The following is a 26,466-nucleotide window of genomic DNA, read 5'->3' on the forward strand; positions in this document are numbered from 1 at the left end:
TAAACAAAACGAAGAAGAAGACGTTCACCAATCAAAACACAGCTCAGGTTTTTAAACGTGCAAAGCGGTCTATTTTGCGTCCATGTAGCGAAGAGGTTCACACCCTTTGATACATCCAAGAGTCACTCACTAGCTAGTCGTTTTCAGTTTATTATCATTTATCGAAGATGTATTAGTTTGCCAGTGTTTGTATGATTGGTGTGTGACTATTAAAAAGGAAGATGACAGAAGAGTCGGCAGTTAAAGTGTGTGTTCGAGTCCGCCCGCTTATTGAAAGGTAAGTTTATAGTGGACTTCTAACTTCAACGTTAACGGTTGTTAATTTACTTAGCTAGAAGCTAACGCTAAGTTACCGGTTATCAGCGTTAGTGCTAATGCTAAGTTAGTTTTTTATTGCTAATGCTAACTGTTAACATGTCTTTATTTAGACAAATATTTGTGTAACGTTAACTAGCTAGTGTTAACGATAAAAAAAAACTAACGGTAGCTACTTCATTTGTTAAACTAGCTAGCTAGCTAACGTTAACCTAGTTAGCTAGCTAAGTTATATATTGGTGCTGTCAGCTTAGCTATTTGTTGAATGATTTTTTTTCGGTTTACAATAACGTTATCATAAAAAAAGCATTACAATGTGTATCAATATGCAATAGTTATTTACACTACTAGCTAGTTACATTAACTAGTTAACACTAATCAAACTAACAAATGTTACTGGAAATATGTTCCTATATCCTTCATCCAGAACTAACTATACGCTGTTAAAGTGCTGAATCTTCAGTGATTGTAACACCAAGTTAATAACACGTACTAAATGGATCTAGTCTGCTAATAATTTAAACTGGGCATAATTCTCACACAATTAACAAAGAAGTCTTTGTCGTATGTAATATATATATATGGATATGTAATATCTACTGCCACTCTCTTTTCACAACTCTTTAAACAATCAAGACCTTTATCTGTCATTATATAAGTCCTTTCACTACCTTATAATTAGGGATGATATTGAGGACATAAGGGACATTGGTTTCACTTCTAAATAGTACATATTGTTTTAGCTAAGCTTCCAGAACCTCTCAAATCATCAGGGTTAATCCGGGATGTTTTAGCAATTCAACCACAAATTAAATCCGAGGGAGCAACAAGAATCTTTGTCTCTGGACGATGTTTCCACATGTATCTTGATTGTGTGTCCTTGTTACAGGGAGGAAAAGGCTGCATCAGAAAATGCAGAGCCTGTCCAGCTGTTTTGGAAAACGGATAAGAAATCAATTTATCAGATTGATAATGGGAATTCAACCAAGAGCTTTGGTTTTGGTATGTTTTGCAGCCTTAAGAAATGTGTTTACCGAGTGTGACGCCTTTTATTACATTTAGCACAGTAACTGAAATCCACCATATAATCACTTTCCTCTGTTGTTCACAGACCGAGTGTTCACTTCAGATGAAACAACCAATCAGCTGTACCAGGAAATTGCAAAGCCTCTAGTCGTTTCATCTGTTGAGGGATACAATGGTAATGTGTTGCTCCATACACTCAGTGTAGCTGCATGGTGTTTATTTTGTGTATTTATGTATTGTATGTTTTGATCCAAAGGAACCATATTTGCTTACGGTCAGACTTCTTCTGGAAAGACATTTACCATGATGGGGAGTTCCCGTAGTCCCGGAGTGATACCTCTGGCAGTGGAGGAAGTCTTCCAAAGCATTAAAAAGGTACTAACTGTTTCACATATTTGAAACATACTGTATCACAGTTTGTTGTGCAATCACAATTTACTCTAACCAATGACTGTTCTTATGCCCAAAAGTTTCCAAATAAGGAGTTCCTTCTTAGGGTTTCTTACATGGAGATCTACAATGAAACGGTTAGCGATCTTCTCGTCGACAGCAGTAAGAGAAAACCCCTGGAAGTCAGAGAGACAATCAGTGTAAGTGGGCTATTTAGAAGTTAAGGGTTCAATGCTGTTTTTATCAAATTTTAATCCTTCATCAAATGTGGTCTTGGTTTTTGACACATGAAAGTAACTAATGTTAGAACTAGACTAGGCCAACTGTAAACACAAAAGCTGTGCACTGAATGCCAGAAACCCTGATTTTTACATGATCATTGTGATTGTGTCTTGACAAACATGCAGAAAAACATCTTTGTGTCCGACTTGACTGAGGAAATGGTAACTTCTTCTGCGCAAGCCCTGGCATGGATTCGGAAAGGAGAAAGTAAGATCTGAGATTACTGAACATGAGAACAATTCCTACTGGATGTACACTGCAGACTGTAACAACCCATATGTTTACTTCAATGTCTGCCTCTGTAGAGAACCGTCACTATGAAAAGACGAGTATGAACCAGCGGAGTAGCCGCTCACACGCCATCTTCCGAATGGTAAGCAACGCTACAATGTGAAGTTACATGTAGTATTCTGGGGGAATCTGGATTTTTCATGATTTTAGTTTTTCTTAGATTCTGGAAAGCCGAGAAAGGAGCGACCCAGCATCAGGTGAAAATGCTGAAGGAGCCATCCTTGTGTCTAATTTGGTAAGCTTGCTCCTTTTTACTATTGGCTTGTTTTCCATCTTTCTGTTATATATGTTGTATCATTTGTTTACTTGAGATTTTACTTCATCGTCTAGAATTTAGTGGATCTAGCTGGATCTGAGAGAGCAAGTCAAACAGGGGCTGAAGGTAAGGTTGATCCTTTTTTGCTTAGTGATTTAGGCTCATGAAATGCATACTAGGACTGATAATATGTTAGTGCTAACTGATTGCCCACTATAGTGTGTGTGTGTGTTTGTGTGTGTGTGTGTGTGTGTGTATATACTGGCTTCACAATAATCCATCTGTCTCTATATTCTAGGCGCACGTTTCAAAGAAGGTTGCAATATTAACCGCAGCCTGTTCGTTCTCGGCCAGGTGATCAAGAAACTGACTGATGAAAGCCAGAAGTGAGTAAACATGGAATGTGGACGTGGGATGTACTTGCAATTTTTCATGCACCTCTGATTTATACATCCAAAGACTGTAATGCTTGTACTCTGTACTACTATGATAATGTCATTGGAGCCAGACCGATATATCGATGGCCAGATAATAGGCATTTCCCAAACTATCGGTATCAGTATTTATAATGGCCGATAAATGAATATTAAAAAAAAAAAACGATGAAACACCGTTTAACCATATTAGGAGTGTTTGCATTGCATAGTTTGTCCACCAGACGTTGGTCCACAAAGTCCATGTTGGCGTTTTTGTACATTTATCAGAACTTTCATATATTTTTATGTTCCTCTCTAAAAATAAAACAAACGTTTATTTTTAAACTGCATTGTTTAAATCAATTATTTTAGTAAGTCTTCATAAATAACTGTTAAAAAAAATCTGTTATTTTGTTACACATTTTCAGGATAAAAATAAAAAATATATATCTGCTGATATTTTAGATTTTTAAATAACCAAATATTTGTATCGATCTGGGCCTTTTAAATCCTTTATCGGTTGGGTGCTAAATGTTCCATCGATACTGAAATCTTCCCTCGTTCTAAGCAAAGCCTTTTTGTTTTTTCTTTTCACTGGCATGAAGGCACAAAGGAAAATTAGCGGGGGGGAATAACACTGATTATAAAAAGGCATGTTTTTTTTTTAATTAATTACTTATTGAAGGTGTGGACTTTTTGCTGAAACATTCTCTCATTTTAGGGGGTTCACCAACTACAGAGACAGTAAGCTAACCCGCATCCTGCAGAACTCATTGGGTGGGAACGCTAAAACAGTCATCATCTGCACCATCACTCCTGCGACTCTAGACGAGACCCTCAGCACTCTCCAGGTTGGTGGAGATTTGTTTTCTGCACATCTAATACCTCTTAAGTATCATGCCATTTTGATATTCAATTGTTATATTATAATGCTAAATGGTGTCCAATTTATATTGGTTAGCTCCTGTCCCTTGTTCATTTATGCAAGATAAAACACTGCAGCTTTGCAACTGGATGTTGTCAGACTAGAAATTGCAGCTACAAGAATTTAAACAAGAATTGCTAAAGGGAGAAATCCAAGCCAATGTTTTACTAAATGTTTCTTTTGTACTAGTTTGCCAGCACTGCAAAGAAAATGAAAAACGACCCTTACGTGACGGAGGTGTCTGATGACGGCGCTCTGCTCAAACGGTATCGCAATGAAATTGTAGACCTCAAGCGACGACTTCACGAGGCAAGTGTCATCACTTTTCTACAGTAATGTTTGGTCCCGTCTTAATAGTGCGTGGTTCCCGCTGACCTGTTGTTGTCCTCCACACAGGTTTCTTCAGGCACACAGACTACAGCGACGGAGAAGAAGGTTCTCTCCCAGATGCTCCAAGAAAAGGATCAGCTCCAGAGAGAACAAGAGGACCGGATCAGAAACCTGACCAAACTGCTGGTCACAAGCTCAAACCTGGTCCCTGCTCAAAAGGTGAAAATCACCCCAAAAAATACGTAGAAAACACTGTAGTTGGAGTACACCATTCTCTTCAATGTCATGACTCTTGTCCTGTGTTTAAGATGCCAAAACGCAGGGTAACGTGGGGAGGAAAGATGATCAGACTTGGCCGTCCATCTGCATGTGATGGTGGCTCATCTGATCTGAGTTTTGCTGAGTCTTTCAATCGCAAGAGGAAGGCAGACCGCTCCTGTCTGACTGAGATTGGTGAAGGTAAGGAGCCCATAAAGTGTAAATGCACTGAGAAAATCATAATTAACCTTATAATATCCATTCCATGAGTCAACTGCACTCTAAGTAGAAAATGCATACATGGTATGTTTTAACAGATGATGATGACTTTCAATGGGAGATTCCTGATGAGCCTTCCTATGACATGGAGATCAGTGAGAATTCTGTGTCTGTTCGAAGGTCTGATGAAAGTTGTTATGACAGGTATAGTAGTTTTCACTTGAAAGATGGCAACATTAACTTCCTCCTGTTTCATAAAGATAAGGGTGGGGGATGAGGTGACTTGTCTCCCATAGGAAAATATTGTCTTGATTTATCATCCCAATTTTTCTAAGTCACTGTGTTTAGACTCGAGCAAGACAAGTCGAGTCCCTGGCCTGGTCATGCAGGTAGCCATGATAGAAGCGCTCAAACAGCTCAATTTGTTTAATTTAAAAATGTACCACAGTCATATGACGCATGTGTAGTAGAAACAGACCTGGGTGCAAATCTGTCCCATAATCTGACACATTTCAAGAGTAGACTGCTTCCTCTAAAGGGTGTATTCATTTCCCCAGTTGTTTGTGAGCTCTGTATACTGTACTCCAGCTAACGCAAGCTTAGCCTTATGCTACTGTATGTGGGATGACACCTTTTTCTTTGAATGTTTGAAGGTAGTTCACAGTTGTTCAACACTTTCTCACACAAGTCATCTGTTCATTTTATCTTTTTTCCAGTCCCAAAGACTTTGTGTCTCCAGACCGTATGCGTGAGCTTTCAGGGAAAGTGTCTGCCCTGGAGCTGCAGCTGGAAATGGAGAGTCAACAGAAAGAGGATGCCTTGACAAAGGTAGAATCCTTACAAAACAGATTGGCAGAGCTGGAGCTGCATCTGCAAACAGAGGCCCTGCAGAAGCAGGAGGCCCTGGAGAAAATGCAGACTAAAGAAAAGAATGTGGCTGAACTGGAGCTGCAGATACAGTTGCAAACCGAGGCCCTGCAGAAACAGGATGCCCTGGAGAAAATACAGACATCGGATCAGAGGGTTGCCGAACTGGAGTTGCAGCTGCAGCTACAGACGGAGGTCCTGGAGAATTCCCAGACATCAGATGAGAGGCTGGTCCAACTGGAGCTGCAGCTGCAGACAGAGGCCCAGCAGAAACTGGAGGCCATGGAAAAGGTGGAAATGTTGGACTTAAGAGTGGCAGACCTGGAGAAGCAGCTAGAAGAACAGAGCCACACTCTGAATAACACTGACCTGAAACAGGTATGCTGTATCTAAATGTAGCTCCTCTCTGGCCTCCAGGCAAAAGTAAAACTCCTTAATTACACATGAGTAGCACGTTATGCATAATGTTCCCTGTTTTAGGCTTGGTTGTGTTGTTGGCTGGGTTTAATACTAATCATCATACCTTGTTTTCCAGATGAGAAAAGACTTTGCAGAAACACTCCAGCTGTGTGAAGCTCTGTCTACAGAGAAGGTAAGGCTTGGAGGAGCGCTGCTGCTGTGACTGTAACTCAGCTTGCAACTCTCAAAAGCAGAGAAAATCCTTTTAACTTAGCTTACCTACTATGTCATGTTATTTTCAATGTTTCTAAAAATATTAACCATTTCATATACTGTGTTTCTACATTTGAAAACGCAGAATAGACGGAAACCATTCAAAAACCACATAAGCATTTATACAAGCTGTTAGTGATGAAAACAGCCTTAGGGCAATGCACTTCCAGTGAAAATGTTACTGCTCCTTAAATTGATCAAATTGTGCCTTTTTATAGGACTTGATTGTTGCCGAGCGAGACTATCTAAAACAAGAGATCAGCATGTTCATAGAGCAGACTCAAAGTCTGGAGAAAGAGAATGCTGCTCTGACACAGGAGATGACGACGAAGAGAGACTTGGACGAATTCAAATCTCTGGAGGAGGAGTTCAGGAAAGAGCATGAGGTAATTGATTTTAATCTATTTAGGCCTCACGCATACTGCTTGGTTTAAAGGGCAATAGAGTAAGATGTACCCGGTTTGACTTTTATTTACACTGTACATTTTGTTTGTGCCATCTTACAGAATGAGTTGCAAAATGAAGTATCTCAGTTGAAGAAGACCGTCGAATCCTCTAAACTGCAATGCCTGGAGCTTCAGGTAAGGCGACATGCTGAGAAGGAGTCCCCCCCACACACACACACACACACACACACGTTCATAAATCTGAAAAGTGTATCTTAAGTTTTGGCATTTGTTTTATGTAAGTTAAACTACACACAACATACTTATTATTACACTGAGTTAAGTCTTGTCATTACATGGAGGGGCGGCAGTACTGTAGCTCAGAGTGATTTCTTTTTTTAAATTTCCCAATTATAAAGTATTCAATAATAATATGTAGGTCCTCAAGCCCCCTTCCACTTTTTATTCACTTTACATTTACTACTCCAGTTACAGACTACATGACTAATAACACGTGTACATTTGGGTTGAAGTCGTTCTGCACTCCAGTTGTAGTTTTGTAAAAAAATGTTTCTTTCTTTTTTCAGAACAAACTAGAAACTTTGTCTGAGGAGCTGAAGAAGAAAACAGAATTTGCAGAAGAACTTCAGAGTATGGTATGTGATGTTTAGGGCTGCGGCTATCGACTATTTTAGTAATTGAGTATTCTACCGATTATTCCATTGAGTAATCGAATAAGAAACACTTCATTGAAGAACAATAATATGTAATAGTTTGGTTTAATTTTCGGAAAAAGCAAAAAAAAAAAAATGGCTACATTGCTTACAATATCATCTCTCAAAACAAAACATTACGTGCATTTAAGTGTTACATTGTTTTTAAAGAACCATTTTTGAAATGCCATAAACTCAAACTAAGACATACTAACATTTCTTTAAGTTGTGCAACTTAACTTTCAGAACTACAAGTTTCAACCTGAGACTGATCTGTATATAGGCCTATATGTAAATATGTGTTATACTCAACCTATTTTCAGGTATATATGACCAATGAATATTGGTCATATTTATATATTTGATTACAATGTCACACAGCTCTGTTACACTTATGCTAGTAGATTCTTGATCATCATTAGACTTGATGTTTTCTGTTGAGATGCTGAAGCATTGTACAGCCCTAGTGGTGTTTTTTTTTGGGGGGGGGGGTCATTTTAGGCCTTTTTTGATAGGAGAGCTGAAGACATGGAAGTGGGAAAGAGAGGGAGAATGACATGCAGCAAAGGGCAACAGGTTGGAATCTACAGAGGCTCAGTCCTGCGGCCTGACCTGTCATTAAGCAGGCTAATTCCGTCATGTTTTCTTGTCTTTGTCTTTGTAGAGCGGTAAGGACTTGGTGCAGGAGGTGGCAAAGCTTCGTCGCTCTTTGGATGACGCCGAGGTTCTCAGCAGAGATACAAAGAAGGAATGGGCTATGCTCCGCAGTCAAAACATCGCTACAGAGGAGATGAATGTAAGTGGGATTAAAACTTTTATAGTCTGAAAATCTCCTTAGCCTTTAAGCATTGAAAGTGGTTTAACTTTCCCAACTGTCCCAAAGGTGCACATGTGACCAAAGATCTATAAGCTGCCTCTAAAATTTTCATTGGTCATACCTATGCACCTTTGGCATATCAGATGGTGATATTCTGATCATGTGCTGTGTTCTGTCTGTATTTTTGGAATTGAAATTAACCTAGGGGTTAATAACACATGTGTACCGAGTCAACCGTTCTCTGTTATATGTTTTCATGCTAATCAAATGTATCTCTGGCTTGAAACAAGTTAAGCTAGCTTATAACGCTAGTCTTCAGGGCACTGGTAGACTAAAAATCTTTCTATACCTAAGAAGGCCCCAATAGCACCACACTTACACGGTTGCATAATGAGGGTCCCTACATGTACACCGAAGCATTGAGAACTTTGTAAGTGCACAGACAGAAGATAGTAAAGACATTACTGTTTGCGTATACAGGCAGGTGCCATCTTGGGAAAACAATCATAATCAGTGTAACGACGAACGTCGTGCTTGAGCTAAGTTACTGGTGACACGGTGTATGTGGTTCTACTACTTTTTTTAAAATTTTTCTAAATCATGTGACTGATCAAACAGACTTTAAAATTTGATCTGTTTTCCAACCAAACATAATGAGTACACAGCTAAACCCAATGGAGAACCACAACGAAGTTGCTTTAAACAGCAAAGGTTTGCCTTAAGTATTTTGGATGATTTTGTAATACTTATGTCAGTGCATCAATATCTGTGTATTTTTATTTGTTTCTTGTCATGATCTCCTCTCCAGATGACTCTCAATTCCAACTATGACAAGATGGAGGCTGAGGTGAAAAGCCTGCGCTTTCAACTTGAGACGGAGAAGTCGCACTACAGAAAGATGCAGAGCGATCTCCAAAAAGAGCTGAATGTGGCATTTGCTGAGAACACCAAGCTCACCACTCTGCTAGATGGAAATGTCCCAAAAAGTATGTTTAAAGTCAGGGTGTTTATATGTAGTGTAACTCTGCACGTAAAACCCGATTTGCAAACATTCACTCTGTGAAATTGGATCAGAGTTGTAAGATGTCCTCTGTCTCCAGATCTTATAGACAGCATTGAACTTGAGAGAACAGTGGCAAACCTGAATGGAGAGCTGACCGCATCTCAGGAAGCTGAGGGAGCCCTCAGAGCTCAGCTGGAGGAGCTAGCTTCATTGCAGCCTCTTCCAGATAAGGTGGAGAATTTGACAAAGCAGGTGAGTTCTCTAAACATCCTCTATGAACAGTGTCAGGTTTAGAGCTTATTACAGTTACCAGATGTAATCTTGTATCAATCATCTTTATTTGTCACTTGATAAATGACACACATGACATTTGTCACACCGAGTCAGGATGCAGCACCCAGGTAAGATGAGGAGGATGGAGGGGGAAACTAGTCTCGTTTTGTTTGAAAATCCTTTAAACGTCAACAAGAAGTAACGTCCCCTAACCCCGCTTAAAGCAGCTTTTAAATATTCCCTGATTGGTGGATTGGAAGACTCAAACATGACATTCCTTGTCAAGTCAGAGACCTTTGCTGTCATATTTTCTCTGGTTATTATGTATGCTGTAGATAAATTAAGTTGTAATACCATAAATTTAGCCTGACAATTTTTTAAATTGTGGATATATCTAGCTGAATCAGCTGACGGAAGAGCTCCAGTGTGTGAGAGCTGAGAAAGATGCTCTCCTGTCTGAGAAGGATGCTGGTGCTCAGAGTTCTGCAGAGGAGATGGAAAAGCTGCTCTCTGCAGTTACTTTGCTCACTGCAGAGAGAGACCAGCTCATGAGGGACCATCAAAATGTGGAGATGGTGAGTGACTGCACTGCTATTTGCAAACGTTACGATAACAACACACATCTGTTAATCTTTTGGAAAAAACAACAACATTTGTATTATTTCTGAGACTCAGATATGTTGTCCAATGGAAGAGGGACTGTTCATGTTAACACTAACCGAACCAAATGAAAAATGCAACGTTTCAACTTCACCCTCAATTTGTAGTCTACCGAACTACTCTCAAATTCTTTGTGCAGATCTGTACATATATTGCCTTAATTGTAGTTATTTTGTTTAGTTTCCTGAGAGCTGTTGCCATCTTTTTTTAAGTTAACTTCCCTTGTGCGATGTAACCTCTCCAGCTGTTACTTTTGAGTTATTAGGGTTAAACAGGCTGAGTATCTCTTTTTTTAATCATTTTGGCCCCTGTGTTGCTTTTTGATTGACTGTATTTGCTTTATTTTTGTTAGGCTGAAGAGACACAAGTTCTTCTACATTCTCTCCAAGAAGAACTCCAAGAGCAGAGGCAGAAAAACTCCGATCTGGTGAAGCTCTGTGAGCAGAAGGAGGCTGATTTAGGGAAACATGTGAGTGAAATGTTACTGGAACCGTTTTTTCTAAACTAATTGTTCGCCAACTAACACCGGCGGGCTCACTTCCCGCAACTCAATGTCTCATCCAAGCAAGCTGTGACACAGTTTCGGCCCCACTGACGCACAATGTTTCTACGACAACTAACAACAATCACATATTTTGTTGTGTACCAATCAAACGACCACAGGGAACAGTTCAATGGGCTTTCTATTGATTTAATGTCTATGGTTGTGACTGATTTTTTTTTTTTACCAACAGATGCTGAGTCTGTCACAGGACCTTCAGAGTGTGCGAGCTGAGAAAGACGCTCTCCTGTCTGAGCAGGATGCTTGTGCTCAGCGCTCTGGTGAGGAGATGGAGAAGCTGCTGTCTACACTTGCATCTCTCACTGCAGAGAGAGACCAGCTCCAGATGGACATGCAGGAAAATGTGGAGATAGTGAGTTATCATGTGACCTTTTTCCAGTCCAGATTTTAAAAGGCAGCTTTTATCCCATGTCATTAAAAAAATAAAAATAATAATAATAATAATAATCTTTTTAAATAAATAGATGATTGAGAATCAGGAGGAACTGAGGGCAGCCATGGAGAAGAATCGTCAACAGAAGGAGAGGATCAAACAGCTTGAGACTGTCGTAACATCCAAACAGGATGATCCTCCCAATGAAATTAGTGCACAGATAGACGAGCTGCAAACACGTGTAAGTTATAACATACATCTTCAAAACTTGGTCTCTTTTTGCTAAATGAAATCCTCATTTGCAGGAACCATGTTCTGTGTTTTAAAGATATTGCTTTAAAGGCACCTTGGTAGCTCACCTGGTAGAGTGTGCACCCATATACAGAGGCTCAGTCCTCACTGCACCGCCCGTGGGTCTGGTTCCGAGCTTTGGCCCTTTGCTGCATGTCCATCTCCCTCACTGTCCCCTTTCACATCTAAGCTGTCCTATCTGATAAAGGCCTAAATGCCAAAAACTAATCTGAAAATGTAAAATCTGTAAGTTTCCATGCCAAAACTGAAATTATACTTTAATCAGTAGTTCCTAATAGAACCGTGTTTGTTCTACAAAACCTATTTTTAGTTAACTATTTTTTTTTTTTTCCAACAAAAAAAAACTGGGTTTGACAATAAGTCAGAGACCCTCATCTAGTTCCTTTCTGAGTTGTCCAACGCTTTGTCAGAACTTTCTTGATGACAACCAAAGGTCCTTCCCTCTTTGATTGATTCATCAACTAATTTTTGAAGCATTAGTAAGCATAACACTTTCCTGGTTGGTGTACATTCTTTTTATTGACTTTGTGCAGAAATATCTCCACTATTACACTCATGTGGTGGTACTGTCTTTCAGATGCTGGAGAACCAGGAGGAGCTGAGGGTGTCTCAGGAGAAGATCGGACAGCTACAAGATGAGATCAGCGTGCTGACGAGTCAAAAAGCAGAGCTGGAGGGCAGACAAAGCAACGGGAGTGATGCAGAGATTACCCTTCAAAATCAGGCATGACACATTGTACACATAAAGAATCCAGATTGAAACTGCTGTCTTCTGTTTTCTCTTGAATAAATCAAGTGATATTAGACACATTTTGAAATTATTTGATTACCATCTGAAATCCGGATGAATTTTGAAATTATTTCATTTCATTTTACTTTCTTAGACAAACTTATTTAAATAGAGATATTATATTCATGTCTTTCTTTATATTTAAAATAACAGTGAAGTCTATTGTTTCCTGACAGATTCGGAGGCTGACTGAGGAGCTTGAGAGTGTGCGGACAGAGAGAGACAGTCTGCTGTCTGAGAGGTCGGCAGACACTCACAGTGAAGACATGGAGAAGCTTCTGTGCAGAGTGACATCTCTCAGTGAAGAAAATGATCAGTTGCAGGAGATACTGGAGGGGGTGAGACAGGAGAAGAATCATCTCAGGGCAGAGATGGAGGACAGGATGGAAACGGTGCAAACTGAGGTTCGTGACAACAAGTTGTACTTCCTGTTTTCTATAAAAAACGTTTTTTAGTTAGGTCATTTTGAGTCAAGACTCCACTAAGCGACTTTGAGCTTGAGAAAAGCGCTTTACAAATACAATTTTTTATTATTATTATTATTATTATTATTAATGGTTAACAGCCTGCTGTGCTGATATTTAGTGTAGCTCTGACACAATGCAACAACTCAGCTACAGGGTTCTATACTAACCTTTTTCGTGGGTGTGGGGGGAATGGACTCAAATAAGTAGCAGGTCTAGCATTGACACAGTCCACCTCCCTGTTTGTTGACGGAGGACTGACCTGTTATTGTACACCTGTTAAGGGACTTTATGCCGAAGAGCTCTTCACCTGTGAACTCATGTGGTGGTAATGTCTTTCAGATGATGGAGAACCAGGAGGAGCTCAGGGTGTCTCAGGAGAAGATCAGAGTTCTACAAGATGAGATCAGCGTGCTGACGAGTCAAAAGACAGAGCTGGAGGGCAGACAAAGCAACGGGGGTGATGCAGAGATTACCCTTCAGTTGCAAGAGCTCCAAAATCAGGCAGGTCTACGTTTTATACATAAAAAATGTGAAACTGCCGTCTAATGCTGGCTGTTGTCTCCTGTATAGATCAACAGATTTTAGTGACATATTGGAATGTTAATTTGTTAACCATCTGAACGCATACATTTTAATATAAAAATAATATATACATGGCCCTCCTATTATTTGAAATAACAATGAGTCCTACATTCTTTCCAAACAGATTCAGATGCTGGCTGAGGAACTTGACAGTGTGCGAGCAGAGCGAGACAGTCTGCTGTCTGAGAGGTTGGCCGACACTCGCAGTGAAGACATGGAGACGCTTCAGTGCAGACAGACATCTCTCAGTGAGGAGGTGGAGAAGCTTCTGAGCAGAGTGACATCTCTCAGTGAGGAGAGAGATCAGCTGCAGGAGATACTGGAGGGGGTGAGACAGGAGAAGAATCAGCTCAGGGCAGAGCTGGAGGACAGGATGGAAATGGTAAGTTAATATTGATTCTTATACATTTTGGTTGGATTGTGACTGTTTATTTAATATCCATCTGGCTAGAATCAGAATTTAATTTTATATTTTTTATCTGCCACAGGTTGTACAAGCCCAAAGTGGGTTTAACCAGCCAGAAATACTGACCTCAGAACTGCAACCACATGATGAGAAAACGACCCGCCTTCAGCAAGAGGTAACAGCAGTTACGTTTTCTCAGTGTCAAATCCAAGGAAAAGGCTCAAACAAACCATAAAGTGATACTGGGCTGTTGGACCACAAATTTATATCACAGTAGTTTTCAAGATTCTGGCGGTTTCACAATATTTTCTTTCTTCTGCTCAACTGGGTCTTAGTTTTATAATGGCTTATTTTACTGTCAGTATTCAATACTGTAAGAATATTGAAAAAAAAGGTGTCAATGTCATGTTGATTCGCTGTCAGCCTCCTTCGGTGTTTGAATAATTTTAGCAGGTTGGGGCAAGTATTTTGGTGAGGCAAGACATCTTAAATCCTGTGTTTTTAGTCACTGCTCTTAACCCGCTGCATGGTTTGGTTAAATATCACAACATATGTCCATAAGATCAACGGGAGTTCAACTCCACAAACTGTCTAGCCGTCTCACACACACGCACACACACACACACGGCCACAGCGTTGCAGGCACCAGATCAAGATAAAAAAAATGTGTAGCATTTTTTTTCTTTTCATACATGAATTATCTAATTGTTGCAGCTCTAGTGATGAGACAGCCCACTTCCCTGATTGTTGATGGTTGACTGACCCGGTCATATTACACACCTTTAGTGACATGGTGCAGAAAAGATCTTCAATTGTGAACTCGCTTGATGGTAATGTCTTTTTAGATTATCAAGAACCAGGAGGAGCTCAGGGTGTCTCAGGAGAAAATCAGACTTTTACAAGATGAGATCAACAGTCTGCTGTCTGAGAGGACGGCCGATACTCTGAACCACGGCCAGGAGATGGAGCAGCTTCTGTGCAGAGTGAAATCTCTCAGTGAAGAGAGAGATCAGCTGCAGGAGATACTGGAGGGCCGGAGACAAGAGAAGAATCAGCTAAGGGCAGAGATGGAAACAATGCAAACTGAGGTTTGTGAAAATGAGTTGTACTGTAGCCATCACCCTGTCTGTTTTTATCACCAAGGTTTTGTAGTAAGATCATTTTGAGTCAAGACTCCATTTCTAAAGGGTAAGAGCCTGTCATGGGGCTAATTTTTGTAGCTTTGACACGTGCAATGATTCAGCTACAGGACTCTACACTAACCTCTTTTTTTTTCTAAAAGTACACAAGCTCCTAAATGTTTCGGTGCACACAAAGATATTTGATGTGTGTGGAAATACAATGAATGGATTCCACTAATAGTTGCAGCTCTAGTATTGAGACAGCCCTCTTCCCTGGTTTTTGATGGATGACTGTTGACCCTGTTGTACACATAATCACTTTGCAGAAGCGCTCTTCACCTGTGAACTTAAGTGGTGGTAATGTCTTTCAGATGATGGAGAACCAGGAGGAGCTCAGGGTGTCTCAGGAGAAGATCAGAGTTCTACAAGATGAGATCAGCGTGCTGACGAGTCAAAAGACAGAGGTGGAGTGCAGACAAAGCAACGGGAGTGATGCAGAGATTACCCTTCAGTTGCAAGAGCTCCAAAATCAGGCAGGTCTACATTCTGTACATGAAAAATCACAGAGTGAAACTGCTGTCTAATGCTGGCTGTCGTCTCCTGTATAGATCAACAGATTTTAGTGACAGTTTGAAATTATTTGATAACTATCTGAGCTCATGATGAATTTTGTTACATAGGTATACACAGATAGAATATTCATGGCCCTCCTAATACTTGAAAAATAACAATGACAGATTCAGAGGCTGACTGAGGAGCTTGAGACTGCGCGAGCAGAGAGAGACAGTCTGCTGTCTGAGAGGTCGGCAGACACTCACAGTGAAGACATGGAGAAGCTTCTGTGCAGAGTGACATCTCTCAGTGAAGAAAATGATCAGTTGCAGGAGATACTGGAAGGGATGAGACAGGAGAAGAATCAGCTCAGGGCAGAGCTGGAGGACAGGATGGAAACAATGCAAACTGAGGTTTGTGACAAGTTGTACTGCCCTTTTTCAATCAATAACGTTTTTTAGTCATTTTGAGTCAAGACTCCATTAGTAAAGGTTAACAGCCTGTCGTGCTGTTATTTAGTGTAGCTCGGACACTCAGCTACTGTGATCTACGCTACGTCTTTTGCTAAGAAATACATGTGAAACTTGTGTCTTTTGGTGTAATTAAGGGCATTCATTTTTAAGAATTGTTATTCTACAGTAAAACAAATTTGCAACTCCCAAAAATTGGAAAATCAAATACCTACACAACAAACAAATCTGAAAAACTCTGATTCTTTGGGTCCAGCCATAGAAAGCAACAAACAATGTTCTCCTCAGAGCTTAAACAGAGTGAAACAGCTTATTTACCCACTTAATGGAAACATACTTTCTATTTATTGCCATTGGCTTTAAATTCCCTTGATTTAGGAATAAAGCAACATGACCACGTTGTTGCAACAGACTTACTGGGGAAATACACTGATCATTTCTAGTATTGCTTACATTCCTTTCCTATGTGCTGTTAAAATGTCTTTGTTCTTCAGATAGCGCAGCTGAAAATGTCTCTACAATCTGTGACTGAGCAGAAGAGACAGCTGGAAAATGATCTACAGCAGAATATGAATATGGTGAGGCAACCGGTCATTATAAGGCAGTCCAACTTAGCTAAGTATTACGTTTCTGACAATTTTGTACTTTGAAGGTTTTGAGAATAATTTATTGTGCATTTATTTGTATTTTGATACATTTGTATATTTGACAGACTAAAGGTGTTAACATTTGTTTCAAGGCTTCCACAACACAAGAACTTCTGACGTCAGTCCAAGAGGAGCTGTGTGCCCAGAAGCAGATAAACTCTGATCTGGAGAAACTATGTCAGGAGAAGGAATGCTCTCTAGATCAACAGGTTAGTGTCTAATACCTCACCTTGGTCTTAAAAAGTCTAACATTTCATTTAAGGCCTTAAAGTTTCAAATTTGCAGATATATTGTGGTCTTAAATAATTTTCAACAAGACTACGTCAATGTAGCGCTACCTCTTAAATGTTCCTGCAGCGTTTTCTTTAGTTCTGTGGTGTTGTAGCTCTTTCGGTTAGTCCAACTTTTTTTCGCTGATTACCACTACAAATGAGACCAACATGCAACTTATATTGCAGCCAATCTAGACACCAGTCCTGTAATGCCAATGAGGATATCAGGGAATTGTTTCAGACAGTCTTTCCGCAACCTGACATCGGACTTTTTTATGTTGTGATATAGGTCTTAAATTTCATTCATAATGGTCTTAAACATCCTAAATTTGACTTTGTGAAAACTGTAGAAACCCTGTTATAGATAGCAGGAATTCTTTATTATGAAACTTGTTTTCAGAGCAAGGCGTTCCTTGTATCTGCTCCCTTCCTCACAGATGAGGACTTTGACTGAGAAACTGGAGAGCATTGAAGCAGAGAGAGACAGTCTGTTCTCTGAGAAGGAGGCCAACCGTCAGACCTCCACAGAGGAGACGGAGAAGCTGCTGTGTAGAGTGAAATCTCTCAGCGAGGAGAGAGATCAGCTGCAGGAGAGACTGGAGGGGATGAGACAGGAGAATGATCAGCTCAGAGCAGAGCTGGAGGACAGGATGGGAACAATGCAGACTGAGGTTTGTGTCGAGTAGCTTAGCTTCTATAAAAAACATTCATTGTAGGGCTGTACACTTTTTGGACCCACAATAGTAGTCATAAAAGGACATTTGAATGAGAAACTGTTTAAAGCTACTGCTGAGTTTAAACAAACGCTTGAATGTTTCTTGTAACTGCCTTCTTCCTCACAGATGAGGACTCTAACTGAGAAACTGGAGAGCATTGAAGCAGAGAGAGACGGTCTGTTCTCTGAGAAAGAGGGCAACTGTCAGACCTTCACAAAGGAGACGGAGATGCTGCTGAGCAGAGTGAAATCTCTCAGCGAGGAGAGAGATCAGCTGCAGGAGATACTGGAGGGACTGAGACAGGAGAATAATCAGCTCAGAGCAGAGCTGGAGGACAGGATGGAGATGGTACATTTCTACAACTATGGACAAAATGCTAATCCAGAAACAGTAATGTGGATAAGATGGCTTCTTCAAAGCACTTCTATGTATTCAGTTAATTTATCTTCTAATTACAGATTTCAGCCATCCAGGAGAAGTTGAGCGAGCAGGAACATTTGAACTCGCAGCAGCAGGCTGAGAGAGGTGAACGAGAGACCAACCTGCAACAAAGAGTATGTCCAAACCTTTTTACAGTCAGGGTTTGACGTTAGCCATGTCCCGGGGCAAGTTATAAAGTATGTTTGGCACGTTGATTGGCCGGACGCTTTCCGCCCGTCCCAGTCACAAGTCAGTTTAGTTCAGATGGAAGCAGGGCTGAACAAAATAAATTAAACCCAATTTTAATAACCTGGAATTATCCTTAAAATAACCAGAAGCAAACTTTGTCAAAAACATCTTGTTAATCCTCAGATGTTCTTTATAAAGTTAATGGATATGATAATTGAATACACTTATGATTGAGTTGTTGGGGAACAACACATGCACATTTTTCACACTAAATTCACAGAGATACATTTACTGAAAAATGGTTTGTGATAAATATGTTTTCTTATCAGTCCTCTGAGTGACGTGTTCTATCTAAGCAATAGTTAAAGATGGGACAGAGAGTTTCATAGATAGATAGATAGATAGATAGATAGATAGATAGTGCCTTTTGTTACATTTGTGTTTGCTGTGATTCCTGTTTTGAATGACCTTCACTGCTTCTGTTGTTGCGGTCAGGTGCAGCAGCTCGAGGAGCAGCTTGAAATACTCAGGGAGAGACAAAATCATGCGGTTGTTGAGGCCAACACCTCCCAGCAGGTATGTCGGCAGTCCTACTTGAGTCTTTAGTCCTTTTTAAACATAACACAGCCAGTCCCTCACATGCACATACAAACTGCCTAACAACACAGCATAAATACAGCGGTCCACAATTCAAATCATTCACTCTCAATCTCATTCATTGGAATGAGACATTCCAGTTGAAAAGTAATTAATTTCATGTATATAGTGCAAAGAACTAGAATGTTTTTTAAGAGTTAGACAGTACCCAGGTCTGCTCTGATGAACAGTAGTTTAAAAATAGATAGCCAATGTGTCACCTCCTCAATATTATTACAACACCAGGTACCAGTAGGTTTTGGACACATTATCTCCTTCACTTGAACGGGAAAGCCGGTCCAAACGTTGGACTTGTACTGTACATATTGCTTTCCATGGTTTTTGTTACAAAATAAAGCAGATAGGTGTGTGTTCCCTTTTTATTGTATCTGCTCTTAAAAAAGACCTATTGAAAAGGAGCAGAGTCTGAACACAGCAGACAAAATGCAAAGAAAAACAGAAAGCAGCGACCCTAAAATCAACAAGTAACATGAGTAGGCAATTGATTATGGTCTGACACTGTATTGATATACAGTGATTAATTTGAACACACCTAGTATTTGGAAGTCAGACTGCTCTTTAACCTAATTTAACTTAAAAAAAGCTGAAAGCTAGTTTCTTGATTAAAAACCGTCTCATTCACCATTCAGAGCAGGTTAGGTTCTGCGGAGATGTCTGGAAAGCCAGATTATATTGATATAGCTTGCGGTGGAGAAGTGCCATCTCTATATAAACTTGTATCCCTTGCATACAAATGTTATATAATTGGTTGAGGTTTTTAGTTTTTTCTCTTCACCTTTCAGTTGCTCAGTGAAGCAAATTCAACCATCTCCGCACTCAAAGAGCAGTTGAGCAGTTTGGTTCAGAGCACCAGTGGAGTCAAGGAGACGGTGACATCACGACTGCAGGACTCTACTGAGCAGCTTCAGGTATGTCACCTATTCATTTTTAGTAATCAGCAGCTAAAAAGCGAAGACATTCTAACATATTAGGTTCAATAGAACTCTGATCCCACTGAATTTGTATCATTGCAGGAGTCCTTCAGAAAACTCCAGCACTTTATAGACACTTGTTCCAAGTCTAACTTCACAGATCTGGACGAAATACTGTCTGCCGTGAAGCGGTCTTATCTGACCTTGCTACCGAAACCCACCGAGGAAGCCTGCAGCGCTCTGTGCCAGCTGTTGCAGCAGACAGCGCGGTGTGGGAAAAACATTAGGGTAAAGATCTTCTTTTATTTATTTAATTTAATTTTAATTACTGTTTTGATCAGGTGATAACCTGAAAACCCCTGCTCTCTGCTTGCACCTTCAGACCCAAGCGCTGGGTTACAGGAACCTGTTTGAGGAGTTGGTGAAGAAAGATTTGGCTGTGTTTGAGGAGAGGCGTCTGCAGGATGTGCTGCTGTGTAGAGCACAGGCTCCCTGCTACTCCATCAAAGATGAGGACTTCCACACACTGTGGGACCACAGACTGACTGAGCTGCTGGACAAGAGGCAGCTCTACCTGCAGGTGAGCTATGCAACCTTTTTGAAAAGATTGTCTCCCCATTTAGATGCGATAAACATTACGGGGGAATGTGGCCAATTAAATATTCACCGTGTTCCTCTGTAATTTAACTCATCGTTCCAAATGGCTTTTTAACCATAGTGAAGCTAAAGGATATCTTCTGTTATAGACATGGTCAATAGAAAAAAAACCAAAGCTTGTCAAGGGGGGCACAGGAGAGTTAAAGCAAAGTTTTTTTTAAGTTCAGTATCGGAGTAACCCCGTGATTTTTATCCTCCATGGGTGCATTGCAAACAGAAACTGCTAATAGCTATTCATCATACTTTTTAAAGGTGCCAATTTGCCAAAATATGAACAAATGTAGGTAAACAATGTTCAAAACAGAATAATGATCCCTGTAACTAGTTACAACAGAGCATTTGATTAGCTTTAAGAAATGTCTTGCTGTCCTGATGACTTAATCTTTTTCTATCATCATATACTGTATGTTGGTGTTGTTATGTGTCCATCTTTTAGATTAGAAAAACATTTTTGATTACCTTTTTTTTTTCAGCTGATTTTAAAAGGAAAAAAAGCAAACAAAATAGGTTTAAATCACCCCACCTCCACTACTTAAATCAATCCATTCCAAATGAGACTTTACAGTTTAGCCATTGAATTTATTCAGATTTTAAAAATGAGCTGCAAATTTTAAATCTAACGTCTAGATTTAGGGATGTTGATGTGTCCATTTTATCCAACTTGACTGTATTAAAACGTTATGATCTTTTGGTTTTGTAGAAAATGACCAGCCTTTTGGAAAAGCTCTGGGCCAACATGACCATTTACCCCAGTGAGCCGTCAGCTGAGATCAGAGACGGCAAGAGGTTCAAGGAGCAGATGCAGGCCGTGCTTACTAACCAGCCAATCAACTTCAGCAGGATGGACAGCATCCTGAGATGTGAGCTGGACCACTTATCTGCAGTGGCACACAACTGGAGATTGACTCTGCAGGTAGTGTTTAACATTCACTTATCTAGTTGTACATTCTTTTGGTCCTGTTTGTTAGCTAACAGGATATCTCAAAACACAACAGAAACAGTCACTTATATCACAAAGTAAATAGCAGAATGATTACAATTAGTGTGGAGAATATACCCAGTGTTGTAAAGGTGACATCAACGGCCACAATTTGATGCTGAACTCTGAATGAAAACCTAAGTGGGACAGTTTAAAAGTTGTTCCGCTGTACTGTCTATTTATTACAATTAAATGGAAACTGAATCATGTCTAGGTACTGATAGTTTAACATTCAGTAAGTCAAGGTATTGATACATGGCCATGCCCATTTCCAGAAGCAGTTTTCATTAGCAGGTAGGAAGAAATCCTGGTTTCAACCTGATTGTCTTCACTGTAATCATTTGTAATTGTCTTAAAAACTCAAGGCACTGTTTTGTGTATGCATTGCAGTGATTATTCTCCTCTTTTTTTAATATATAATTTCATACTATCCACCTGACTCCTGTAGGACATCATCGATGAACAGAATGGTCTGTATGAAGAGCTGAAGCTGCTGATGGATCAGGCTGATTCTCAACTCGGAGAGGAGAGAAGTAAGACCTCCACTCTGCTTCAGGCGCTGGAGGGAGCACCTCTGAAAACAGAGCTCTCCCTGCTGAAGGACAACCAGCAACTTGTGCTTCAGCTCCAGCAAACTGAAGAGAAAGTCAAAGTATGTCTAACAAATCAGTTCTTTTGTCTTTTTCTTCTTCTTTTTTTTTTAAATTTGTGCTTATAACAGGTGTCATTGATTAATATCATGTTTGTAGTAACAGAGTTCTTAGTTAGTTTCAGGGCAAACATGTCTACCATATTCACATAGCACATCCATTGCCATACCTTAGGAAGATCAGACCTGTCTTAGGTCACTTACATAAGTGCTGCTCTTCCGGGTTGTGATGGGCCTATACATATTTTATTATGAAGAATTAGTAGGGCTGGGTTTTGTTCAAAATAATTGTGATACCAATTCCCTGACTTTGATACTGGTTCCTAAAATATACTTTCTTCGATACCAGTTTTATAAGACAAAAAGAAATTGCATCATTAAAGAACAAATCTTCTAATATATTTTTCAGCTTCCACTACGTGAGCCCCATCTCTGTGGACAAAGTTTTCCCTGCCTGCCTCTACGATGTGTAATGTTAGACAATCAGCAGCATTATTAGATCTTGGTGGAAGCATGCTGCATGCCTATTGGCTCACTGAATCTGATGAGATTTACTCCTTAGGTGTTGAAATTGGGTGTTGACCGACGAGGGTATTTTCAATGCTTGAATAAAGTATTGAATTCAGTACCCAGCTTTCAGAATTAGTAATACTAATATTCTAAGTTTTCGCATCATTGACCTGTTCCTTCATTATCATGAATAAGCACTGTGGTATATTTTAGATTTCATCTGCTGATTTTAGTAATTTTTCTAAACTATCGGTATCAACATTTTTAACAATCATTTACTACACTACAACGTCGCTGTTGGCAACACTCTGATTTTGGTTATTGTGTTTTTGTTTAACGGACTTTTAAGTTTCATATCTTATGTTTGTATATATATTATTGTATAAAAATACTTACATATCAATGATACGTTTTTTATCAGAACTTTAGTAGATTTTGTTGTTCCTCTGTTCTTTTGTGACAATAAAACAAACTAGTTTATTTTTAAACTGCATTGTCATATTTAAGTGAGGATTCATAAATACCTAAAAATAACCAATGTTAGGGAAATCTGTTTTGTTACGCGTTTCTGTTTTTTTTAAATTAATATATTTATTTATTTTTTCATTATAAAACCCAAACCTTTAAATGTACAAATCAGTTGATTTCTCCCTAACGTGTCTCTATTAGGACTGCACAATATGAGGAAAATTTGCAATAATGTTTTTGAATATTGCGATAACGATATGACTGAAGATTATTTATTTTTAAGCATTTCTGCCTTCAACCACTGGGGCAGCCCCGACACAAAAGGGTACAAAAAAAAATAAAAAAAAGATATATTGTGCAGCCTTAATCTCGATGCATAGCAGTTGCATCCAATGTCTCATCTCAACATGGCATGACACTTGTGTATTTACAGATGGTGACGGGCATGTTTCTGTTTTTCAGGCTCTGCGTGTACAAACTGAGCAGCTGGCGGATGCTCAGATCAAAGCCAGCAGCAGGGTGTCCAACCATAAGCAGGCTACCCAGCTGCTGCAGACTGAGCTGCAGGACTGCCGTGCAGAAGTTGAGGAGAAAGACAAGGCGATCCAAACTCTCAGGAGCAAACTGCGAGAGTCTGAGGTTCGTAACAGACCTAAAAGCTTTTTTGATTATAATTGATAGCACATTCTGAGGCTCATTTTCATACTCTTAGCTCATTTGTGTGTTTGAGTTTTTGTACTGGCCAACATTGAGCAGCTTTTCGTTACAATATTTGCTTATTTTCTGTTTTTAGAAAAATGCGTCACCCAGTGCTGTTGAGCTGGAAAAGCTCCGGACTAAACTGTTCAAAATGGAGGTGGCGTTGAGTTCAGCATCTGATGAACACAAAAAAGAGTAAGAGTTGTTCTTCTGTTTTTGTCTTTATTGACTGTACCTAATGGGTTGTTCTAATTTCAGGAATTCTGTGGTTCCATTCTCCTTTTTCAAATGTGTCGGCAGATGGTAAAAGAGGCGTCCCTGTTCTGTTAGAAATGGTTGATGTGGTGGATCAGCTCTTTAGTACATCTGACACTTAAAGTCATAAGATCAGCTGTCCTCTTTCTCCCTTTCCATATACTAGAAAATGCTAAGGGTTCATTCCATGACTGTTGTGACCAGATGTCTGTCCTTCTCAGGATCCAGATGATGACAACACTGTTAAAGGAAAAGGAAGAGTCACTGAGGAAGCTCAAAGAGACCTTAAGAAGATCACAGCAGCAAGGAGAGGAGTCAAGTAAGTCAGCAGTGTGCCTGAGGTTTTAGTCTCATGAAAATGTAGTTCTACTTGCCTCCAGCGGGCCACTTCAGGTGGTAAATTTATTTTTTGAGGATTCTGAGGGTTTATGAACAAGTGTTTTTTCCTGGAGCGCCTTGGCACTAATTCAGGTCAAGGGTGGTGCATTTATTACCAATTTGATGGTTGGAAACCTTAATGGAGATGACCACTTATGTACTCATGTGAAAAATCAGTCCTGCAGGGTGAAGACCTTTATGCCAGACTGACCAACCCCAGAGGTGTGGTGGTCAAGACCAGCATTCTGCAGGAGAAGACTAAACTGGAGGAGGAAGTCAAAATGCTTACCATCAAAATAACTGAGCTTGAAAGGTGAGATACCAGTTTGAGAATGGAACTGCTTGGACAGCTCATATGAAATTTTTGTGTGCGTGTGTGTGCATAAATATCTCTGTCTGTCCCCCTGCGACATCAGCCTGGTGTCCAGTCAGCAGACTGAAATCACTAAGTGGAAGGGCAGAGCCATCACGCTGAAGGTGAAGAGCAAGGGGGAGGTGGACAAGCCTTCATTACCCTGCACGCCCAGCAAAAGAGGCCTTCCCATGACCTCAGACCCTTCCAGCACCCTAAGCTCACCCGCCAAGTTTCTGGTTACTTCTAGGAGGGTCCTGGACTCTCCCAGGAAACCGCTGGACTCTCCAAATGTGCTTGAATCCCCCAAAAGCAGGTTCTTTGATACTGCTGGAGCCTCTGATGTGCTGTCCAGAACCCGTCCCAAGCAGTTCTTTGACAACTCCAGCCTTGGAACCGTTCCAGGTAAGCTACATCTAAAGTTCACCTCCCTGTGCTGTTGTCTGCCTAGAAGTCTTAACGTCATAAAGACCAAGCTGTTTGTTTTGCCAGACATTTTCAATGTTCCTGACTCACCAGATGAGAAGACTGGTAACTACTGTAACATCACTGTGTGTTTGGGCAACCGAGGGTTTACTAACTGAGGCATGAGGGGTTTCCACTGAGCCTTAACACCCGAACCAGGACTGATGCACACCTCCTTAACTGATGAATTTCACTTTTTCTAACTAACCTAAGCAACCTCTGGCGATAATTGAGTCCATTCCTTCAAATTTTATTTAAAAATTACGTTTTCAAGAAAACTACCAATATGGAAGTTCATTTGCCACACAAGGTTAATTTAAAGAAGAAAAAAAGCTGGAGCTCCGTCAGGGCAGCAGCGTTTAGTAGTCCAGTAACTCGGAAACGGTGACTTTGCGCGGGTATGGAGTGCTGCCGGCGGCTAAACTCCGCCACACAGTCAGACAACATTTGCAATTAATATCATTTTTCGTAAACATAGTTTATTTCTCGCATAAAAGTCTCAGAAGTGAATTAAGTGATGAAATAGCAGAACAATGTATACAATTTCTGAGATTTGTGAAACCTATTCAGAAAACTACCTGACCTCAGATCAGTGGTGTATATGTATGTTAATTTGGGGTCGTGACAGAGAACACAGTCAAATAAGGAGGAGACACAGTTGACATCAACTATAAGTTTGGCTGAGATCGGCCCGTTATCTGTAGCAGTTTTAAGCTTTGCGGAGGACAGAGGTGTCAATGGGATTTTGAGGTTTTATGTCCTAATTGGTACACACCAAACGTCGTTATTCAGCTATGACAAAGGTAAATCGGTTTTGCATTCTATCAGCCCTTTTAATGGCAAAATGTTACCCATGTTAAGTATCCTTAAAAAGCAACTCTGTAATATAAAGATGAAATGTATAGGTCCTAATGTCTCGCCTCAGTCTTTGAGATGTTTCCCAGTCAGGGAACTTTGAAGATGTCCCACTTTAAATGATAGCTCATTCACTCATGTTTACACACGTCTGGGTGCCTGCAGTCCTACACTTTTCTCAATTTAGGGGGAAAAAACAACTCCGTTGTCTTGTTTCAAAAGGGAGAATGACGGTGGTGGCAAAATTATGTTAGAATGTGTACAGGAAGTGTAGTACTTTGTCCTGTGATGGCATACAACGGTGTATAATGTAATGATTGGACTTGATATTAACAGTTTGGCTCATTTATAGGAAGTAAACAATGAACACTTCAATCAGATAAAAGACACAGTGATGGGTGACTGAAACACATGATTACATAGACCACTTTTTGTTATTGGCACATTAATAACACATCATGGAAAAACTAAATTGACTCACATCTGCAACTGGGTGGGTGTAATACATGTATGTAAGGGTTTTTAGTAGGCTAACTTGAGTGCTGTTTTCTTATAAAAGTCTTGTGTTTTACAGGTGTGAGTTCAGACTGCAAGGAGGATTTGTGGCCTAGATCTCCAAGTGGGAAAGAAGAAATGTGTAAAACACAGTAAAA

At 40.0% G+C, this 26,466-nt stretch overlaps 1 protein-coding gene across 1 annotated transcript; it reads left to right on the forward strand.

Annotated features, from left to right (window-relative positions):
- Positions 1-23: 23 nt before the first annotated feature.
- cenpe (centromere protein E) lies at positions 24-26,466 on the forward strand. Its single transcript, XM_034899891.1, has 53 exons — positions 24-277; positions 1,205-1,317; positions 1,427-1,516; positions 1,598-1,716; positions 1,812-1,931; positions 2,139-2,220; positions 2,319-2,386; positions 2,465-2,539; positions 2,635-2,686; positions 2,859-2,946; positions 3,698-3,827; positions 4,091-4,210; positions 4,298-4,450; positions 4,540-4,690; positions 4,807-4,912; positions 5,425-5,953; positions 6,111-6,167; positions 6,466-6,633; positions 6,754-6,828; positions 7,221-7,289; positions 8,011-8,142; positions 8,972-9,149; positions 9,264-9,418; positions 9,838-10,014; positions 10,452-10,568; positions 10,834-11,013; positions 11,126-11,275; positions 11,924-12,070; positions 12,313-12,540; positions 12,943-13,104; positions 13,310-13,407; positions 13,450-13,567; positions 13,674-13,766; positions 15,084-15,245; positions 15,450-15,677; positions 16,229-16,312; positions 16,474-16,590; positions 17,091-17,324; positions 17,496-17,717; positions 17,828-17,923; positions 18,474-18,554; positions 19,418-19,543; positions 19,649-19,834; positions 19,929-20,126; positions 20,904-21,116; positions 21,631-21,834; positions 23,272-23,448; positions 23,603-23,703; positions 23,985-24,082; positions 24,319-24,454; positions 24,558-24,898; positions 24,986-25,024; positions 26,388-26,466. The coding sequence occupies exons 1-53, from the start codon at positions 222-224 to the stop codon at positions 26,462-26,464; spliced, it is 7,476 nt and encodes a 2,491-aa protein (XP_034755782.1). The 5' UTR covers positions 24-221; the 3' UTR covers positions 26,465-26,466.

The sequence above is a fragment of the Etheostoma cragini genome, chromosome 18, assembly GCF_013103735.1.
Source record: "Etheostoma cragini isolate CJK2018 chromosome 18, CSU_Ecrag_1.0, whole genome shotgun sequence".
Classification (NCBI taxonomy): domain Eukaryota; kingdom Metazoa; phylum Chordata; class Actinopteri; order Perciformes; family Percidae; genus Etheostoma; species Etheostoma cragini.

Coding starts and splice junctions, on each gene's coding strand:
- cenpe (XM_034899891.1), top strand. CDS start 222: ATGACAGAAGAGTCGGCAGTTAAAGTGTGTGTTCGAGTCCGCCCGCTT. Junction 2,387..2,464: donor CACACGCCATCTTCCGAATG/GTAAGCAACGCT, acceptor AGTTTTTCTTAG/ATTCTGGAAAGCCGAGAAAG. Junction 11,014..11,125: donor TGCAGGAAAATGTGGAGATA/GTGAGTTATCAT, acceptor TTAAATAAATAG/ATGATTGAGAATCAGGAGGA.